General features: G+C 43.4%; 1 protein-coding gene across 2 annotated transcripts in view; it reads left to right on the top strand.

Annotated features, from left to right (window-relative positions):
• The window catches only part of LOC147722684 (cytidine monophosphate-N-acetylneuraminic acid hydroxylase-like), a 486,512-nt gene that overhangs the window by 323,882 nt on the left and 140,115 nt on the right, over positions 1-22,515 (top strand). For both annotated transcript variants that reach the window (XM_086965175.1, XM_086965174.1), the window contains exons 7-9: positions 5,291-5,372; positions 7,154-7,291; positions 16,465-16,600. In XM_086965175.1, the coding sequence (XP_086821301.1) occupies positions 5,291-5,372; positions 7,154-7,291; positions 16,465-16,600 (356 nt within the window). The remainder of the gene's footprint in view (positions 1-5,290; positions 5,373-7,153; positions 7,292-16,464; positions 16,601-22,515) is intronic.

The raw sequence follows: 22,515 nt of genomic DNA on the forward strand, positions 1-22,515 counted from the left end.
TCCTAGGAAAGGTTTTGGGCTTTCAGCCCTCATCAGCCAGGTAGCTTGAGTCCAGTGGGGTACGACTACGACTGCCAGTAGGTAATATATATGTATTAAGAAAGGCGTTTTTCGTCCAAACGCGTCTGTCAGAACTTTGCCGAAACTGACCCGTGAGGGCGTCTTTTGCTGTAATTACAATACCGCCGTGAACGAATATATACATATATATGTATATGTATATATATATATATATATATATATATATATATATATATATATATATCCTACTGGCGGTCGCCAGTATGTAGTTATAGTTAGGATTTTTTTCAATGTTAAATCTCAAAATTCTATTTGGAATAACTTTGGCGCCGGTTGACGAATCTGCCTGAAAATGTCCTCAAAATGGCCTCGTGGCGCCCCGGTCCTTCCCTGAAAATTTGGGGGGGATTTGTCAAGCGGGGGCCATGATAAAAGGGGGTCCCAAAACGTGTTTTCCCCATGTTAATTTCCATAGGGCGGTCAACCTCACTTTTAGCCTGAACGGCTGAATGGATTTCCACCAAACTTGGCAAAATTGTAGGGACTGGTAGTCCGATGTGCCATTGCTATGTCTCAAGATATGTGCTCCAGTGGATTTTGAATAATTTAGGTTAAAAAAATATATATATCTGTGACAGCGCCCCGGTACGCGCACCGGGGAGCGCTCCGGGCGCGCCACGCGACTTGCGCGCAGAAATCTGATTGGTTCTCGGGTGTCTGTAAACATTCGAAACAGTCCGGAGCGGCCGCCATCTTGTGTCTCGGTAGGATCGAGACACAAGAGGTGGCCAAAACAAAGGGGGAAATGACCATAAGTGTGATTAATAATGTAGTTTAGTTATGCCGCAATTTTGTGAATACATCACTTTATTAAAATGATTGTAGTATCTAGTGTTTGCTCATTGGGTTCCTGCTCATTCTCTCAGCCAATCAATTTGCTTCTCTCTTGCCTGGGTAAGAAAGACTGCACCACTATCTTTTGAACCCAGGACCCCAAAGTGTCCCCAAGGGCTAGTTGGCTGGCCTCCTGACTAGAGCCTCAAGGACAGAAGACTCCAACAACCTTGAACCCAGCAGCTGGACTCTGCCATCTGTGAGTCCTACTCTGCTACGTTGTGTCAACCCAGTCCTGGACCCTTGGAAGCGGGCCTGAAGATGCTCTGCCAGCCCATTAGTGGACCCCTCAAAAATGATGCACCTCCTCTGGTGTGTGACCCTAACCTCAGCAGAATCAATGCATTGCCTCTGCTGCCAGGGTTCTTAAGACGCAAAGGACTCTGCATCAAACTCGCAGTACGCATCAGAACCGTCACCTGTGAAAAGCTTTCCCGACTCAGGCCCTCACTTCACAAATCTCTTCTAGACAGCACCCTTGATGAGGAAGCAGGTTCTCGCTTCGCTGTCTGACAGCTCCTCAGAACCGATGCATTGCCTCACCTGCACGACACATCCTCGATGCCAGACTTCACATTGCAATCCTTCCTTGACGTGATCCCTAATAATGGCGCAGGTCCTATCATCGCAGCTCCGTAGCACCTCAGAACTAAAGCATGGCCTCAGCTGAGTGATGCATCCTCGGCGCGTGACCTCGCTGCGCTCCACAACCAGGACTTAAGTTACTGTTGCTGAGCGGGCCTAACTGGGTTACTGTAGCCTGCCTGCACTCCAGTAGGTCTGAACTTGTGACTTTGTCCCATTCTGGCGCAACCAGATATCCGCTTTGTGCTTTTTGGTGCTATTTTCAAATCTTTAAGCGTGCATATTTCTGGTTGTACTTATTGGACTTTTGTCATTTCGATCTTCTTTTATGTATTAAAAATTACTCTACCATTCTAAACTGGTGCAGGATCCTTTTGTGGTGGATTTTCGCTGTGTTGCTCTTTAAAGTATTACAAAAGGGGGTGGTGATTGACGGAGCACCTGAATCAATCAAACACTCACACCCAGTCAAAAGATCTGGGTTTAATCCATCACCGTTTTTTAGCCCACTCTGCCACCCCAGTTCAGACATGGCTATATGCAAATCAGTCTGACCCTGTGCCTCATGGGAACAGTCCAGCCCGAACTGCCAAGCCATGTCTTCCCTGGACCGGAAACAAGCTTCCGAGGACCGGTTTTTGGCAAAGTGAGACACAGATACAGATATTTAAATATTTAAACATTACTCGCTAATATATGTATTCACTAAGATACATTTAATAAGTCAGTTAACCAATCAATTTTACACAAAAAAACATCAATTTAGATATTTATTTACCCATTTATTCTTCCATCAACCTTTAGATATACATATATAAAAAATATCTATTTTTCAGAAAGATACACATTCACTGGATGATGTCATCAATGATGTCATTTGAGATGTCATGAGTGATGTCACTGACCATGTCATGAGTGATGTAATATGTGACGTCATCAGCAGTGCATTGCACGCGCAAGTTATAGTGAGTCCAACTAACTATAACGTGGGAATTTCAATGGTTTTATGCGAGTAAACTTTCCACCTAACTATAACTAGTGTGAAACCTATGGTTTTTTCAATAAATATATAAATATATATATATATATATATATATATATATATATATATATATATATATATATATATATATATATATATATATATATATATATATATATATATATATATATATATATATATATATATGTATATATATATATACAAAAAATTCCAGAATCTCGATACGATACCGAACAAAGTATTTTAAGGACCTGTGGGAAATTGATTATTCTTATATATATATACATATATATATATATATATATACATATATATATATATATATATATATATATATATATATATATATATACACATATATATATATATATATACACACACATATATATATATATATATATATATATATATATATAAATATATTATATATTATATATATATATAAAATCTAAAGAGTTACCCCTGATGGAAGAGCCACAAAGGTAGGTTTGTTGCTTCTTTATTTTTTCACGAAGGCTGCACACCAGCGGAAAGAAATGTCATCCATTCTGTATTAATAAAAAGCCTCAGTGGGCTGGTGTCATTTCTTAAGAACGTCAGGCTGCAGTATGATCCCTTCGCGACGAAGTCTACCTCCCTTCACGATGACGTCAATATGGCCTCATCTCGGGAATGCTGCACTCTCAGTGGGGCTAGTTTCGCGACCAGGGCCAGCCGCTTTATTCCAAATCTAAAGAGTTACCCCTTATGGAAGAGTCACACAGGTAGGTTTGTTGCTTCTTTATTTTTTCACGAAGGCTGCACATCAGCGGAAAGAACGTCAGGCTGCAGTATGATCCCTTCGCGATGAAGTCAACCTCCCATCACGATGACGTCAATATGGCCTCATCTCAGGAACGCTGCACTCTCAGCAGGGCTATATATATATATATATATATTGGTAGAGAAAGCAGTAGGTTATGGACGGTGGAGCCTGTGCAGGCTCTGTTATTGGTATACATCCACCAAAGGAGTGCCAGATCGCATTGTTGGAAGTCTCAGCACATTTAGGAAAGGCTTTCCAAAGTACATATTTCCTGCCCAGATACACATACCTGACCAGGAATAATGAGTGTTGGCTCCCAGTCCCCCACGGTGGAAGAAAACTCACTGTGCATCAGGACTATTGCTTTTTAAATGATCACAAATAAACCCCTGCTTAGTTCTCTCCATGTAGGAGGTCACAAGGTCATCCTCTGAAACTTCCAGTGGGTGGTTAAGCAATGGGGTCTATTTGACCTCATACATCCATTAGCATTTAAAGTAACCCTGGGTGGTGTTTGTGTAGTTGCGCTACGCCGAATTCCGCAAAGTGGCAAAAAACCTGTGCCGTACTACGTGGAGCTCCGCAAGCTGTGGAGTACCATAGAAAAACGCTCTTCATGGTGTTTGCATAGTGTGGATGCTTGTCGGCACTGTGCAATTATTGCGAACAGCACCTTGCACAGCGCAAGCGGTCTCTTCTTTCCCTTTTCTGCCGTTCGAGTAGATTTTTACTCGAGCTGCAGCTTTCTCAATGCGATTAAGCAGTTTCTCATTGCGAGCGGTAGCGAGCAAACGCGACCACTCGCAGTGCCAAACCTGACCACCCCGCGTTGAGAAATCTCGCCAGGATGTTTATTTTCCACGCTCGCGCTAGCCAACTTGATGTTGACGCGATCGCAAACGAGGAAGCATATCGCCGGGAGGTTGATTTTCCTTGCTCGCGGTCCCCAACTTGACGTTGACGAACGCGAGCGAGAAAAAAAACTCGGCTCTGTTATGCGGAGCAGAGTTTTTAGGTACTCCGGGAGCTACGGGTGACGCGGAGTGCGGGTAACTCCACAAACTCCGCGAGCAGAGTTCACCGCCCAGGGTTAATCTCAAGTACGTTTTATAAGGCATGTTTTGGTCAGAAGGTAGATATTATTCTCCGTAATGCATACCACGGAGACAAATTGACTGGGAATCATACACACGTCCTTCTCATAGCTTTGTCAATCTTTATTACAAGAGCTAATATGTAGTTAAAGTAACCCTGACGGAAACTATGTTTTAAGCATTGTCATAGTGCTATTGCTACCATGGCTTGTGCTGACTAATCTGATATGTTTCAATGTATATGAGGGTATTCAATGTCCCGGCTTTTATGAAATGTATTTGAACTGAGTCTTGTGGTGAGAATTAACCCTAAGTAATCTCTATTGTTCCTTTTGTCTCCTTAATTTTCCAGCAGTAGCATTTGAGCGTTATTGCTGGGATGTGTTTTCCTTCTCCTACTGAACCCTTGAATGATTCACCCTTTATTTGCTATCCATCACCTGCCTGGGTGTAAAGTAACATGCTTTAATCATAAGTACTTGAGCAATGATCCTTGAAGCCTACAATAATGATAAAGTAGCTTGTTGATCCACATCCTGTGATTGATGCAATATCATCAGCTGTGCGGATATATTGCCGTTTGTCACCTTGACTCAGTTTGTAAAGAAATAGGGAAAAGTTCACAGACTGTTAGTTTACATGTCATTTCCTGGTTATGTTTGGGCTTGGGGGTTCGCCCGATCACATAATCCATGAGGTTCTGCTCTCTCAGTCCATAGCATGCAGAGTGCCTTCTCCTTCACTTAGAACTGAGTAACAGGATGAGCAGGGGTGTTTCAACTCTATTGAGTGTGTAAAATGATTAAATTAACTGACTTAACAATTACAATGATACGTCACATTTTAGCGCACCAATGAAATAACATCTGACATCTCATTTCATTGTAGGTGGATAAGAATCTAAGGTTCATGATTCTGATGGACGGGGTTCATCCTGAAATGGACACGTGCATCATTGTAGAATACAAAGGTCTGGTTACCGCTTCTCATTCCATATTACAATACAGGATTATGAAAAAATATATTTAACATATAACAGTATACCTCCTTTAGAGATTAAAATACAATTCATGTTTACTTTTCACTTGTATCTGGTAGTGATATTTTTCATATACTGCAACAGCGTTGGGAGTTATTGTGACAGTCAAACTAAACAGTGAGAAAAATGATTTCTCCCTTGGATAATGAACCCTTTCATCAGCCAAACACAAAGTAAAGCTTCAGGGCTACAGGTCTGGCTCTGCAGCCGGGGGTGGGGGACAACGACGGACTACACGTAAAAAACAAGAGAACCTACCTGCAGCCAGCCCATTGCGTTCTTCTGCTCCTCTGCAGACAGGCTCCCAGAATCCCCTATGGCCAATCCTGATGCTGCTGAAAGAGCAGCATTATGATTGGCCTGAGCGCTCTTGATTTGTGCTCCAAGGGAGACTGAGAGCTTGTGGCTGCTGTCTCCAACCCAATGCAGCTCGGGTTGGAGACAGCCTTCAGTGCGTATGTCAGCCAAATCCACATGCACACTGAAGGAAGTGCATACGACGCCCCCCTCAGTGCCTGTCGTCCCCCCCTGCCCCGTCTCCAAGACTTGGCACACTTAGAAGAAAAATAATACTGGTTTAAAGCCTGTTTTATTATTGTTCTATTTTTCAGGTTTTTGAGGGTGCTGGCCTCGGGGGGAACTCCTCCGCCATAGCGGAGGAGCCGCTCCTGGGTGTTCCATGCCTTTCCATGGCGATGTCTCCACCATGGAAAAGCATGCATCCTAATATGGATGGCGGTGCCTGCAAGGCACCGCCACCATTACCTGTGCCTTTTCTGCCCGGCCGGCAATCCGACCGGCGGAACAGCGGCGGACAGTCATTGCATTCGCCGCAGTGCCCCTCGCCATTCTAATATGGCGCGAGGGGAAAATGGGTCATTTGGCGGGCGGATCGCCACCATGGGCCCGGCGGTGGCGATTCTCCCGTGATCATAATGGGCCCCTAAGTGTGAAAGTACAATTATAAATGACCAAGGCAGGAGGCCTAAGATCCAGTGATCCAACCCAGCATTACTTAGGTTTCTTTTAAGGGTTTATTTCTACTAAATAGGTAGAAACTTAGAGCTTCATTGGTGGTGGCCCTCCCCCTACCGATCAACAGTATAATTGTTTCTCCGATACAAGTAGAGAAGAGAGCAGTGTTCGTGAATCTGTTTTAGTATTAATTTCCCTATATGAAATTTAGATATTACTTGCATTGTAAATATCCCTTAAATTGTGCACGTTTACAAAGCGTAATCCACATTGATGGACAGAATTACTTTTGTTTGTAATCCTTCACGGCCATTGTGCATTAAAAGCAAAGAAATAAACGTTCAAGGAACAAGGGTGGCCACAAAGCAACTTCAGGAAGCGACTGACCCTCTGCTTAAAATGTCTTTATGATCAGTTAATGCTTGAGTGTATCCAGTTAGAACAAGATTACATACAAATTGGTGGTTCATATAATACATTTCAAAAGCTCACTGTGTTATAAAATGATGGTCACCTTGTGTAACTTTCCAGTACGTGGCAGTTTTCCCTTTTCAAGGAAAAATACTGAACGCTGTTGCATTTTGTTAATCAGTGGAAAGACAAATACTTGCATTGCAGGTTAGGATACTTACCAAATAGAAACAAGTTTCAAAACAACTAACATCACCTCAAACAGTAATTAAACATTTCTTATTTCATCCGATTTCTCTAAAATGTTAAACTCACATTCCCCACAGGTCATAAAATACTTAATACCGTTGACTGCACGAGACCCAATGGCGGGAAACTTCCACATAATGTTGACCTGATGATGAGCGATTTTGCTGGTGGGGCATCTGGATTTCCAATGACATTCAACGGTGGAAAGTTTACAGGTACTTTTTTTCATGACCTTACAGGTGAAATTATTGAGCACGTGTACTTGCTATTGCATTAATAATATACATACCCAAAATTCCAGCAGAAACAGGTAAATCCTAATTCAGAGTATTAGACTCTGAAAACTCTGCATAAAACAATATGGGAGTGTTAGGCCTTTTCTGTGGTTTCTGTGGAAGCATCCATGGTTATGTGACCATATGCATGCGGCTACTGTAGTTTACCATTACCATTCTGGGGTCTAGTATATGCAGAATGCAGCACACATAGAAAAAGGAAAAAAGAGGTGAAATAAAGATATTTCTCCTCGTTGTGCCTCCCTTACGCCATAAGTTTTTGGCACTGCGTCGGATTTACGATTTCTCATCAATCTGGGGCAGTGTCAAAAGCCTTGGGTTTTACTGGGAACGCCCCCAGCAACACCCATTGCACGCCCCTTTAACAGAGAAAACTGTGTTAAATGGAATAATATTTAGAAGGCAGCATAAAGCCAAAAAAAGTGGCTTAGTGATGCCTCGTAAATATGGAGCACGCTCCTGCACTACAGAACGTCACAAAAAGTGATGCCCCGGCAGCGCAAGGGGCCTCATAAATTAGGCCCAAAGTGGATAATCAAGTTCCTTCATTTGTGCGCTTGACTCCGCATGAGTACCTAGGCTGAGGAGTTAAGGTTTAGTCCATGAGCTGTTAGTCGGGTTATAACTCAGATACAGTGATCAGACACAAAAGAACAGATATTTATTTACATAAAGGACGGTAAACTAAAGAACACTAAAATAAACCAGAATATAACAACTCTTTCTGGGTCTAAGAAACATTGTTAGGTAGTTTTTTTAGGGAGTATGTGGTAGGGTGCTGTAATTCAAATAACGCAGGTCTATGATTCTTTGGGACATTGAGTAATTGTTGGGGGTTTTAGACGTTTTCAAAGATCTCAGTACTCACTATGCCTTGGATTTTCCTCTCAGGTGAACATTATGGATTTGGGTGATAGCCAGACGAAAGTCATAGATCAAGTATCCAGTTGACAGGGCTAATTGGCTCCAGCACATATTGGCAATGGGGGCACAAGACACAAATAAACTAACTTCTTATTGCTTGTAACCCTTCTGACAATCACCACTCCTGTTGGAAACACCTATTTTTGGTTCAAATCTGTTTTATTATTTATAGTATAGGATAACATCAAACAAAAGTGTCATCTGCTCAGGTTATAATATGGCCGGAATACACCAGGCTCTTATTAATTGGCAATACACTGGACAAAAAGGTCAGGAAAACAATCAAACAGCATCAATACCACCCCTCCCTCCAGCATTTACATGCACTTTATGGAGAAAAGCCATGTGCACTGGACCATGCACTGTGTATGCTAGTTAGTTGAGTAGTGAACCCTCCATCTAACTATCATATCCACGAAAGAGTTTGTCTCGGAGTGCAGGTCAGATCGCCAGTAACAGGACGGAGAACTCACAGGTATTTAGGACAGGTCAATTCAATAACCTCTTTTGAGACTAGTTGGCTGAAGGGGATCCACAGTTCCTGAAATGTCTCTCAGCGATGTTCCGTGGCCAAGGTGAGCTTTCCATGCCTAGGGTCCACCACAATCTATGTAGCCATGCTGTATATGTGGGGCTATCCCAAAATGCAAGAATGACTTGCAGTGCTGCTCTAAAGCTAACCCTATCTGGTGCCCCCTCCTAGATTTGTACGGGTATGTCAGGGGTTGGATAGACCCAGAATTGTGTATGCTGGAAACAGAGGTAGTTGTGTGTACATATGTGTGTTAATGTCCACTAAAATGTCTACCAGTACCAGGTGAGTTTGGGATAAGATCACAGAAGGTGTAGTAGTGTGCTTGGTAATCCACAACTTTGCCAACAGGACTCGCTACATGTAGGTTTCATCTTATGGAGCCTAGTGGAGGTGAGGTACCAATATGAGGCAACTTTGGTGGCTGTTTTTGGTGCTCTCGATGTTGCATGCTGTGTGGTGCACGCTGTAGTATATTTCCTTCCATTCTTTAAGTGTGTGGGGACATCCATTTCAGCTGGGCTGTGGACTTCTCCTTCACAGGGGCTCGCAAGACGAGGGTGTAGAGTTCTGGTATTAGGTGTTTATCACCCCTTCTCAACATAAGCCATTTCTAAAAAGCGTTAGGTGTCCTCTTCGTACTACTCTGAACGGATGGCTGCATAACCCAATGTCGAACCTGGAGGTAGCAAAGATGTGCAGACTCTGGGATGCCATAGACTGCCCTCTGTCCATCAAATGGGATGATCCCATCCTCATTGAAGAGATGCCCTACCGATTTGTACCCCGCTTGCTGTCAGATAGCAAATACTGTGGGGTGTACACCCAGGGTGAAATGCAATTTGTCCAATAGGGGGGCATTGGGGACGGAAAAGTCATCAGTCCATTCCTTGTCACCATGTGTTTTAAGAGGAGCCCATGAAGTCTTCCACACATGTAGCCCAACTATCGCATGGTCCATAGAACACCAGTGTTTCTCCATTTCTCTCCGGTGCATTTCCATGAGAAAGAAAAGCTGTATGGCCTGATAATATCAAATCAGGTTGGGGATTCCCAGACTACCCTCCGCCATGGGACGAGAAGCTAGCAAGGGTGACGACCATTCAATACAAAGTGCAAGATCCCCGCCTGTTTGGTTTTGAGGGTGCCCTGTGGGGGCGTACGCAGGAGTGCCTGGATTAGATAAAGGGCCCTAGGAACTATTGTCATTTTCAGTGCAGCGATGCAGCCTAGCCATTGGTTCCATGTAGAGAGCACGCAGTAGTGAGGACAGTTGGCAACCCTGACAAGTTCCCCTGTGAATAGAGTAGAGATCCGATCCGATGACCCTCACTGATGCCTGTGGTGCACCATAGACGCTTTGTACTCAGCTGTAGAATCTGTGCCCAAAGGCAAAGTGTTGTAGGGTGGTGAGTGTATAAGGCCAATGCACTCCGTCGAAGGCCTTCTCCGTGTAGACCACCAAAAGCATCATCTTCCGCCTAAAATGTTTGGCCTTATTGAGAATGTGAAATGCTCTCTTAGTGTTAACCCCACATTGCTGGTGAGGAACGAAGCCTGCTTGGTCTGGGTATATTAAGGACAGCATTAGAGGATTAATGTGTGCTGCTAAGATACCTGTGAACAGTGTTGTGTTGATGTTTACCATGGAAACGGGGAGGTAACAGCTGCATTGTGAGTGTCCTTGCCCTGTTTCAGGAGGACTGTTATGAGCGCCTGAAGCATAGATGAGGTCACCACATCAGAAAGAGAGTTAAACAACCTTGTGAGTGTGCCAGATGCCAGAAGAATTTATAAAATAAGGAGGTGAAGCCGCCAGGACCGGGAGATTTGAATGTCTGCAGGCGAGCAATAGTAAATATAACTTCCTCTTAGCTGATAGTTTTATCTAATGCTTCAGCTTGCGAGGCAGTCAACTTTGAGTTGTGTGTGATTTGAAGGTATTCTGGGCCGTCTGCGACCCTGAGATCTTGGGCGTCATAGAGGGCCTTATAATAATATCTAAAGGAGGTTGCAATGTCGAAGTCTTCCGTAACTTTGGAGCCAGATGGGTTGCTGTGTGCCTTGACTCTCTGTGCATCTATCCCTTTTGGTGTAGGATTTGTGCTGGAGGTGGAGGAGGGCACATTCGGTCCTATTTTGCGCCCACCAACTGCCTCCAAATCCAAGGTGTGCTGGTGAAAGATGATGCAAAACAGGAGGCCAAAGCTTTAAGTCACCCGTCTTCTCACCTGATCTGGTGGAACCCTCTGCATTGCTGAGAGGTTGCGGTAGAGTCTCAGTTTATGTCCCTCAAAAAGCACTGGATGAGCATCCCTTGCAGCACGCATGAAGTTCTTCTTGGGAAGGAAGTCATGTATGCAGGTTAGGATGCCCAGAGGGTGTGCTCCATCTCTGCCTGTCTGTCCCAAACCTGCATTTTGTCTCCTCAACTACACCCAGGATGTGGCAAAAGAGTGCCTGAATGTAATCCGCTATATCCAAGCCGTTCACCCAAAGGTGCGACCCCCTTATGCATGTGTTATTCATGTGGGAGTGGTTTCTGCTCCTGCAGGTCGAGAGCCTCCCGCTTAAGTTGTGCCTGCTACTCGCCCTGTGGCTGTGGCACTTTTCAAATATCACGGGAAAGGTCTTCTTTGAGGGCTTAGAGATCACCCACAGTGAGGAGAACATCGATTCCATAAAGGAGTGTGTGGGTAGTGTGTCCTCTTCAGGGTCAGAGCCAGGTAGAAACTCCATCATTGTGATGTGCAGAAGCAGGATGGGATAGCTTGTCTTTGAGAATGAGGTATTTCTTACCGTGCACCACTGTCATGGCCTGATCTCCCCTTGGCGGCTTGGCCTCTAGATATCCCACCCCAGCCCAGCAGCTGGGATATTGATGTCCCTCAGGGGCACCTCGGGCCACAGCGAATGCCAGAGAGGTGTGTCAGGGGGCTCTCACAGAGGGTCAGGACCCAGGATGCTGACCCCCCAACCAGCTCCCCATCAGCTAATCACAGTGCGACACAGGGCCGCTGTGCAAGTCTTATTGGGCGACTCACTGGTGTGGTCTGGGCTACAGCCAGTGGAGGGCAATATCCTACGATCTATGGTATCCGGGGGTGCACAGGAGCCATACAGAAGAGTGGAGCTGGGCGGGGGTCGGTGGATGTTCTTCCACATGGTGTTGTCCTCAGCAATGGCATCCTGAAGGCCTGCTCTCCACCTAGACATCACCTAACCTGCAGGGCCACGATATCAGTCAGAAGGCCCCCAGTGCCCTGCAAGGCTCTGGATTATTCACAGTGATCAGCCAGGCTGTGCAGCAGATGCAGCAGAAGAGGCCGGCAGCTAATAAAGGGCCGCTCTCATGCAGTCTAAGGTGTCCAGGCGATTACTCCACTGTTGGTGCAGTCCTAGGCCTGAAGACCACCACTGGACAGCTCACCACGATCAGCCCCTTCTGTGCTCCTGTAGTGCCGCTGCTGTCTCTCCACGAGGCGTTTTGCCGTCTGGGTGAGCCCCACACCCGGCCATTGATTGCCTGACTCTGGGCCTGCCTTTGTCTATGGACCGCTCTGTGTCAGTCATACAGCCCGCCTCTGTCACATCAGGAACCATCTGCAGGGGGAACAGCTGGTCCCACACTCTGTTTCAGCACCTTGCCCAGCTCCATGGTGTCCCTGGTGGTGTAGGCTGATTTTTCAGACCGTCGGAATCAGCCCCAGAAGCAATTTGGTGGCAGGTAGACAGAGAACGGTTTGAGAATTCCACACATCCTCTTCGTCACATCGCCCTGCATTCAGCATTAATTAATACTTTCTTTTATTAATAGATCATTAAACTGTGATCACACACAGACAGGAGCACGTTCAAATCCACCTTGAGAAGCTACTCCCAAATGATCCAGCCACCAAACATGCCACTATGGCGGACATCATTGATGCGAGCACCAACAGAAGCAAATACATCTTTTCCGTTGTGAAGGATTTCACCACACCAGCGGCCACCTCTAACTTCATCACCCCCTCTCAGGATCTCTGCAACAATCTCTCTCAATTCTTCATCACCAAAATCCGCGCCCTTTATAGCAACTTCAGCCCACAACTGGACCCGAAAGGCCTTGCCAAATGCCTATCAATCTTATCCAAAAAGCCAGTGCAAACCACATGGCCCTTTATCACCCCAGAAGAAACAGGTATCATCAGATTCTTTGAATCATGCAACTCTACTCCTATTGCTGAATAAACCATCTGCAGACCCTTCAATGCTCGGCAATTACAGACCTGTCTCCCTTCTACCATTCTCGGCCGAGTTCCTAAAGAAAATCGTCAGCAGATGCCTCACTGAATGACTCATTCAACTCCTCAACACCACTCAGTCTGATTTCAGACCCTACCAAAGCAAGAAAGCTGCTCTCATCACTGCCACAGATTACATCTGCATGACTCAGGATGGAGGAGAAATGGTGGCCCACGCCCTCCTGGTCTAGTCTCATGCATTTGACATGCTCTCCAACCCCATCCTTATCCAATGCCTACACGACATTGGAATCCAAGGACATGTACTCTGATGGATCCGCTCCTCCCTGACCGGAAGGACCCAGTCAGTTGACCTGGCAGTGACCTCATCTGCAGAGTTCCACAAGCATCCGCCCTCAGCCCGACTCTCTTAAACCATTCATGATCCCTCTAGCAGCATTATCGGCACTCACAACATCGATGTTTTCGATTACACATAGCTTATTCTCTCTGTCATGAACAATACACCTAGTACCTGTATCAAGTTCAATGCCTACATGACTGAATTCAACCACAGGATGTAGGCCAACTGCCTGAAGATGAACACTTGACAAGACCAAAATTGTGAACTTCGGAAAGAGCACTTCACTGTAGGTCTTCACCTAGTGGCCAACAGAGCTAAGACTGACACCCACCCCCACCACTCATGCTAAGAACCTCAGAATCATCACTGACCGCAAACTCAACTTGACAACCCAAGTCAATGACGTCACCGCCATATGCTTACATACCCTGAATATGCTGAGGAAGCTTTTCAAATAGGTCCCAATCAGCATCTGTAAAACGACCACACACACACTTGACACGGGCAAGCTGGACTTCTGGAATACCCTCTATGCCGGAGTCAACAAAAAACTCTCCAGAACACATTGGGCAGAATCACTCTGAACCTCCCATGCTGAACTCACATCGCCCCACACCTAAAGGAGCTCTGCTGGCTCCTCATGCACAAACGAGCACAATTCAAACATCTCACCCACACCTTCAAGGCATTACATAACACTAGCTCAACATACCTCAACAATCACAACTGCTTTCACAAACCTTCCAGACACCTCAGTTTGTTCGGACTCCTACTTGCACACATCCCACGCATATGGAAAAAAAGGTCCGGCAGTCGAGCCTTCTCCTTCATTGCTCTTAAAGTGTGCGACGACCTGCCTCAACACATAAAAGCCTCCGCCTCAATTATTTAATTCTGCAAGAAGTTGAAGAACTGGCTTTTCAAGTAGTCCCACTAGACCCTAGGTTTGGCTAGACTCAGACCAGTTCAACGCCAGGATAACCTTCGATATGATAGTGCGCTCTATAAATCTGCATAACATAACATCACTAAATGAGTGGTGATTACCAGGGCTGTATTACAGAGAGTGCCCAGGGGCGCAAAAGGCATTTCTGCCTGCTTTGTGCACACTTGGGGAACTTAGGCATTACAGAAGGGGCCACAGATGCTTCTGCAATACCGATTGTGCAGGTGCACATAAAGCGCCGATGCTATCTTCAGGGAGCGTTCCCTCATTTACATGGGGGCGTACCCCATGCAAATGAGGGAACCCCATTGCCTCTGTGCCCACGCCTTATTACAGATGCAGGTGCAGAGGCAAAGAAGCTGTCAGGAGCCACACTGACAGTGCGCCCCCTGAAAGCAGCCCTCTGCAGAGGGTAAAGGGGGTCCTATGGACCCCCAGATCTCTCCTTGCAGGCAGGTGCAGTCACTGACTGCACCTACCTGGAAGGGGATCACTAATCCCCCTTGAAAGTGCAGGCGGGTTGCCGCCTCCACAGTGAAACACAGAGTGGCTGCTTAAAAGCCGCTCTGCATTTCACTTGAATGCTTTACCCCTAGGGAAGCACAAGTTCGCAGCTGCCCTGGGCGCAGCGTATTCTAAGTAATAGGGCGCACTTTCTTTGTTTGCGCCTGTCACACCAGTTTTAAGGAGCACTAGGCGCAAACAGGGAAAGTGCGCCCTAATACAAAATATGGCACCAGATGTGTAAGAAACAATGTTGAGTTAGTTTATTTGTGTAAATATTTAATACCCTATTCCTTGTCTTAAAGTTGTCCCCCTTTTGGTATAGGTGGGGGGCACATAACACAGTTCAATGTGCAAAGTTTACTGCTCCTTTTCATCTACAAAGCAGAAACAGTGACACAACTTGTAGATATCTTCAAATCTGAAAGAGTCAGGGCCGGTTTTAAGACATGGCAGTGATCTAGAGGTATCTGCAGGGGGAATAGGAATCTCTGTTCCTTTAAAGGGGCCACAGTGGCTCCTGTAAAGCACAAGAAGTTTGGTGTGCATTCACCATTTTTCTGATAGTTGTGCACCAAAATCTTGTTTTCAAGAAACAAACTTCCAAAGCAAGTGTTTCCCTCTGAAAAAGATTAAAAGCCTAATGGCCCACATACCCTTGGAGTTTAACCCCAGGGTGTGGGGGTGGATTTATTTTTTGTTAGTGACAACCTGGCAGCGACAAAAAAGGGCATCACTCCATCTACTCTAAATAGTGTTGGTGGTTGGATGCTCCTACTCCAACAGGTTTTACTCCATCAGGCCATCGGAGTACGTTTTCCGGAAACAGAGCCAAAGATAGCACCACGTCAGAAAACTGACGGTTTGACCAAATCATAATTGAATGGGCAGATCGAGGATATGACAGGTAGGGTACCCCTTCATGTTTTTGGTGGAGTACCCTGTCTGTCCAACTCAAAATCAGGGCCTATGAAAGTTGGTTGAAATGTTTGTGGAATTCCTGGACCTGCATAAGCAACAGGGATACTCCCAAAAGACCTGGGATGAAAGGGAACACATGTGTGTCCCTGTCGCCTTATAGAAAGGGATAATACAGTATAAGAATATTGGTGGATCGTATAGGTAAACAAATAACATCACTGGACCTGTAGAACATTTCACATAAACATACCATAACATTACATAATCATTTGCGCTCTATTCACAAAGTTTAACGAAAAAATAATGTCTCACTCAATGTGATGCCTAACCAAGTGAATGAGCTGTGGCTTTATATTGATTTACAAGCATTGTAACTGACACCCAATCCAAGCATGTGTTGCAAATGCTTTATGTAAATACTCACCTTAAATGTTTGGTAGCCCCCTTACAACAACAATGATGCTTTTAACGCTGAGTCATTAATTATTACTTGCAATTTGTTTGAGAATTTTTGGGTGAATTTGTTGATTTTGCACGGCTGCATTAACTTTCTTATAATTTTATTTGGCATGAAATCAATATTGGACTTACTGTAAATGGGTTTACAACTTGAAAAAATATCTATATATCATTATTGCAACAAAAAAATGCTAAATTGGTGTGCTTTTGATTTTTCAGAGAACTGGAAGGCCCAATTCATCAAAACTGAAAGGAAGAAACTGCTGAATTATAAGGCGCAGCTTGTGAACGACCTGAGTCCCCGCATCTACTGCCCCTTCGCCGGCTACTTTGTTGAGGCCCACCCTTCAGACAAGTACTAACTCTTTCTGTCAAAGTGTTACACATTTCACACACAGACCCTCATTTGTACCTGGTTGGTGACATCAGTTCCACCCATTTAAAAAAAATCTGCCTCAGGGTACCATTCTCCATCATGGCTGCCGTTGATTTGTTGACTCAATTAAGGATGATGCCAGAGTTTATCATGCTAATGAGGGGTGGTGGTGGACATCAGCATGGTGGTATATTCATCACATCAATGTCCTGTTCTGCTTGGGTGCCCTAGGCTGCTGTACAATGGAACCCACTTCTAGTGACACCACATTGTAGCTGCATGCGGCCTTGGGGCCTGAGGGTATTGCAAGATTCCTCTCATACTGCCAAGAATGTTTAAAAATGCAGGAGCATCCCATGGATTCCCCATGGTGATGAGCTACTGTAATATTTAGAATAATGTCCTCTGAGGAGCACAAATACCCACCATGAAAAGAAAATTGCCACTCCAGTACCGCATGCATGGGTCCAGTAACAGCATGGGACTGCCTAAGTGTTAACGACGGAGGTTCCCTCAGCCTTAGGAAGAGGGACAAGCTACCTCCAGCTCATACCTGGCTGACACCATCACCTCCCAAATGTCGTTCTCTCTCTCCCTCTAGCCATGTAACAATTGTCTGATAAGTACCACCATCCCATTGAGACAAGGGGGAAAGCACGATGGGCTACTGGTGGAATTGAAAGGAGGGATGCTACCAACTGACTGGCAGTATCTCCTTCTTTGACCTGCCTTATAATTGTTGGCCTGAATGTAGGTGGGCGGATCTTGGTCCAGGAAGCACTAAATAGAAGCCCTAAATGAGCTAGGATGTAGAGATATATTTTGTGAAATGTTTTTAATAATGCAATTGTACACACCATTTGAGCTGTTCTGCCACCTAAGGTGATTGCTAAAGGTATTTCTGTACAGTAGGCAGACAAACAAACACCCCCACAGTTCAATTGGACTGTGGTGCTGAAAACATTTTCACAGTGACAGTACAAAATACCAATATTAAATCCTATAATAACAGTTTTATTGTGAGACTGCATTGCTGTACAAAGAGTGTAGCTTCAGGGTGGGTGTTTGGTGTGTGACACCTCCCTAATAAATGCATTTTGTACTTGGTAGTTTGGTGCAGTGACTTCCAGTCGGAAAGTGTTAGATATGGCCCTCTGCAGGGTCACCCCCAGTGTTTTTCCCTTCACCTCCTCTAGTTTCTGAACCCTTTTTTGTTGACTTTTAGGACTCTGTGCACTTTTCCACTGCTAGCCAGCGCTCTCTCTACACATGGTAAAATTGTCCAACGCCTAATTCCCACATTTAATATACTTATAAGTCCCTAGTAAAGTCGTACAACTTGTATCCAGAGCCTATAAATTACATTTTACTGGTGGGCCAGCAGCATCTCTTGTGCCACCACCATAAGTAGCCCTTTTAAAATATGTCTCAGGCCTGCCATTGCAGACTGGGTGCAGTTTTAATCTGCCATTTAGACCTAGCAAAAACAACCATCTACCAGGACTAAACCTTTATTTTTAATACATATAATTCACCCCTGTAGTATGCCATTAACAACCCATAAGGCAGCATTGTATTTAAAAAGTTGGACATGTACTTTTATGTTTAAAATATCCTGGTAGTAAGAAACTCTTACATTTGTTGCAGATGACTGCAATGCTTACCTCCCCCATAGGAAATCAATGAGTTACCTTGTTATATTTAGTAAGTGATAACTGCTGCTTGGAAGTGGGTGGGGATGTCATTTTTGGTATCTAAATGTGATGGTTGGTCTGACCTGCTGCACTGGACCTGCCTGGAACAGCTCCTAGACTTGCCTGAGCCCTGCTGACTACTGCGCCGGAGTGAGTTCCTGATCCCCAAGAGGTGCATCCCCAGGTCCTGAACATTTGGCGGCATCAGCTGAGCTAGTCTTGTGAAGAAAATAGAAGTCCTGAAGTTTTGGGCTCTTTGCAACTGCAAAGAGACCCTTTTGTACCGAGATCTCACCACCCGTGATGACCGCCAATGTGAAGCTCTGGTGGACCGCCAGCGTCATCGGGCTATGTGTGATCTGGACTTTGCACTACAGCATTGACAGCCCTCTGTGACTGACAACTTGAAGCTCCAGCAACAGCCATTCACAACAACCAATAGGATCTTCACACTCGAGCGACGACCGTCCTTCAAGTCCAGCCTGCTTTTCGGCTACAGTGACGACCATCTATGAACTCTACCTGCCCCTTGCAACTTTCTCCACCGGAGACTGGACACTATACTATGAAATATAAAAAGGTAACTTTTTCAGCGGGACTAAACTGGCCCCTGTATCTGGGCCAAGCTCCATCGCAGTGGCCTGAACTTCTGACTTACCCCGGTCCAGCACAACCAAATAATCATGAGTTGCACTTGGTGCTTTTAGGGACTATACTCACCTATTTCTTTGAAGTTGCCTGTCTCCGGTTCTACAGATTAGATTTTTGTCACTTTGGTCTCATTTTATTTATTACATTTTAATCTGTTTTTATAAATTGGTGTGTGATTTTTCGTGAGGTTGTATCGTCACTTTTTTACTGTTTGCTTGCTGCATAAATACTTTACACATTGCCTGTAAATTAAGCCTGAATCCTTTCGTGCCAAGCTACTAAAGGGTTAAGCACAGGTTAATTTAGTGACTTTTGTGGTTCACCATGCCAGGGATTGTGGTAATTGCTTGAGGAAGGTCTTCACCCCCCCACCCCCAATCAAATACCCAATTTCTCAGAGAAAGGCAGTGTTAGATGTCACTTGTCACTAGCAGCATTGAATGTATTCCAAACTATCAAGCCGCTCCCACACCTACACCACACTTAGCAGGACAGGGAAACACAAAGGAAACAGTACATGTTAAGGCCTGATAGATCTAATGTTCTAGATATGAAGCTAACCACCACCACCTGCTCCTCATATCGGGTGGGACTGATTCATAGAAAATAGACAAATCTGCCTTTGACAGGAGTAAATCTCCAACCTTTCACAAAGTGGGAAAGAGTTTGCTGAACACCATCAAACATGCACATTTGTCACTATTTACAAAGTTGCTGGGTTTTTGTGCTCTGTAACGGAAATGCGCTGACAGTGGTGGAGGAAAGAATCCTGTAATCTGATTGATGTTTTACCTACCTCTACATTGCAGTTGGTAGCGATTAACCTTTTTTTTTATAATATACACATATCTCGATTCTCAGTACTTGAAATGCTTCTGGAATCTTGGTATACTTTTCATACTGTCACTTTTCCCTCTAACACTGCACAACCTTCTACGTTCCCAGCTTCTTAAGCTGCTCACCTCCTGCTCATTGCACAACCTCTTGGGCCACATTTACTTAACGTCAAGCAAACAACACAGGTCAAATCTGCAGCAAAACACTGTGCGAATAGAGAAAGAGAGTGCACCACCATACTAAAAAAGTTTTGCAGCAATGCCAAGCATGGAGGCATTGATTTCTTGCGTATAAATAGTACACAATGTACAATTTCCAGTCAAAATTCAATACACAAAGGCCACCATTCAGTTAGTTGCACAAAATGTGCAATTTTAAAGAAATTATTGGTTGTTCATAGGAATATCATGCAGTATTCCACTTACTCCTGTTTTGCACTTTGGTTTAATTTGGTGCTATGATTTCACATTAATTCAGATCACACTGTCTTAATAGGTCAATCAATCAATCAATCATTGACACTTATAAAGCGCGCTACATACCCGTAGGGTCTCAAGGCGCTGGGGGGGGGGGGGTGCCGCTACTGCTCGAACAGCCAGGTCTTCAGCTTCAGGTCTGACATTGTGGTAATTTCTATGGGTATTGCCGTTATTTCCACTCCATTGTCATCCCTCTGCATAGATAATATGTGGTTGGTGATGTGCTTGCGTGAGGTTTCTGAGAAAAATGTACTTTGTGCCCTATGCTAATTAGGATCTTAGAGCCAGATGTATGCAGATTTGAGATGCGATTTCCTAATAGAAAATGTTTGCAATTCGCTATTGGTAAATCGCGAAGAGCTATGTACAACAGTGTGTTTTACACTGTTAACGATTCACAGTTGGTCGCAATTGACCTAACTCATTAACATTCATGAGCAAGGTCGCAATTTACGACCCATTGGGAATCGCTAAGCACACAGGAATGGTGGGCTACTTGGGACAGCAGACAGCCATGTCTGTGTTTGTTTTTAAATAAAGCAACTTTTTTGTTAAAATATTCCTTTAAGGAAAACATGATGCGTTTCAAAAAGAAAAATGAAATATTTCCTTATAATTTTTTAAGAGTAGGCCTGCTCTCAAAAAAACGTTCTTACAACCATTCACAAAGGGTAAGGGGTCCTTTGCAGACCCCTTCCAGCTTGCGAATGGGTGACATCCACAGTGAATATTGATGGGAAAAAGCAAATGTTTTGCAACCGCGTTTCAGTTGCGAAACATCCATACGTGCCACTGTGAGTCGCTATTAGGAAGGGATGCCCTTAACACACACCTTCCTAATTACCAAATCGCAAAATAGGGTTTGCTACATAGGAAAATGCTTTTCTCCTGTTACAAACGGTCTGATACTAGGAATCAGGGGGTTTGCAACCTAAAGAAAGCTTTGTACATCTGGCTCTTTGTTGGGTTTGCCCCAAAGTTTTACTGGACAAGCTATGTCCTTGGCTGGTGCAGACAGAATATCAATGTAAAAATATCGACTTGCACAAATAACAAGGTAAAAAATTTGTGGGTCAGAAATATCGTCAGAAAAAATATTGTGGTCAAGAATATCGATTTTAGGTAAGTAATATCGATGTTTAAAATATCGAAGTGTTTAATATCGATTGTTAAAAATATCGATTTTTTTATTATTGTTGTGTATTTTAGTATATATTATATATGTATGTGATGTCTGTTTTTTTGTAGAAGAATTGTTTGTATTTTTATTATATGTGTTAAAACTTTAGTAGTTATTAAAAGCATTATTTGAATTTTGTGTTTTTAGTACTGTAGCAGGTTGTGGGTCTACAGGGAAGTAGGGTGGGAAGCAATTTAATTATATTCAATTTATCGATTCTTTTTTATTTATTAATATTTGTTTAATTGAGATGTTATAGTGTTAAATGTGGAAAAGATTTTTTATGAATACATTAATAATGTGTTGCTAATAATTGTTAATTAATTAATTAGTTGGCAATTAATTATGGTAATTGTGTAAGGAATTGGAGGTGTGTTGTGGTATGTATAGGTGTAAATAGTGGGAAAGGTGGGAAGTAATATATTTTTATTTGATGATTCAATAATTAGTTGTTAATAAAATTTTAATTCATTAATTAGTAATTAGTGATGGTAATTGTGTAATTCATTTTAGGTGTGTGTTGTGGTGTTTATAGGTGTAAACGGTGGGAAGGGAAGGAAGTAATTTATTTTTAATTGAATTAACAATTAGTCGTTAATTAATTTAAATTAATTAATTAGAAATTATTTATGGTAATTGTGTAATTAATTTTAGGTGTGTGTTGTGGTGTGTATAGGTGGGAAGGGTGGGAAGTAATGTATTTTTAATTGATAAAATGATAATTAGTTGTTAATTAATTTAAATTTATTAATTAAAAATAAATATGATAATTTTGTAATTAGTTTTAGATGTGTGTTGTGTATATTTTAGTGTTAAAGGATTTGTATTCAATGAAATTGTAGTATTTGTTTCATTAATAATATTATTTTAATTGATTATTAATTATGTTAGTTATGGAAGTAAATTGAAATACAACGTTTTAAGTGTTTTTTATTGGTGTGGTGCTATAGGGTAGGAAATAAAATAAAACATTTATGTTTTACATAATTTTTTGTCTGTTAATATGTGCTCCTTGTAAATAATTATTGTTTTTAAATCTATTTATTAATTTAT

This window comes from Lissotriton vulgaris, chromosome 4_1, assembly GCF_964263255.1.
Source record: "Lissotriton vulgaris chromosome 4_1, aLisVul1.2, whole genome shotgun sequence".
Lineage (NCBI taxonomy): Eukaryota > Metazoa > Chordata > Amphibia > Caudata > Salamandridae > Lissotriton > Lissotriton vulgaris.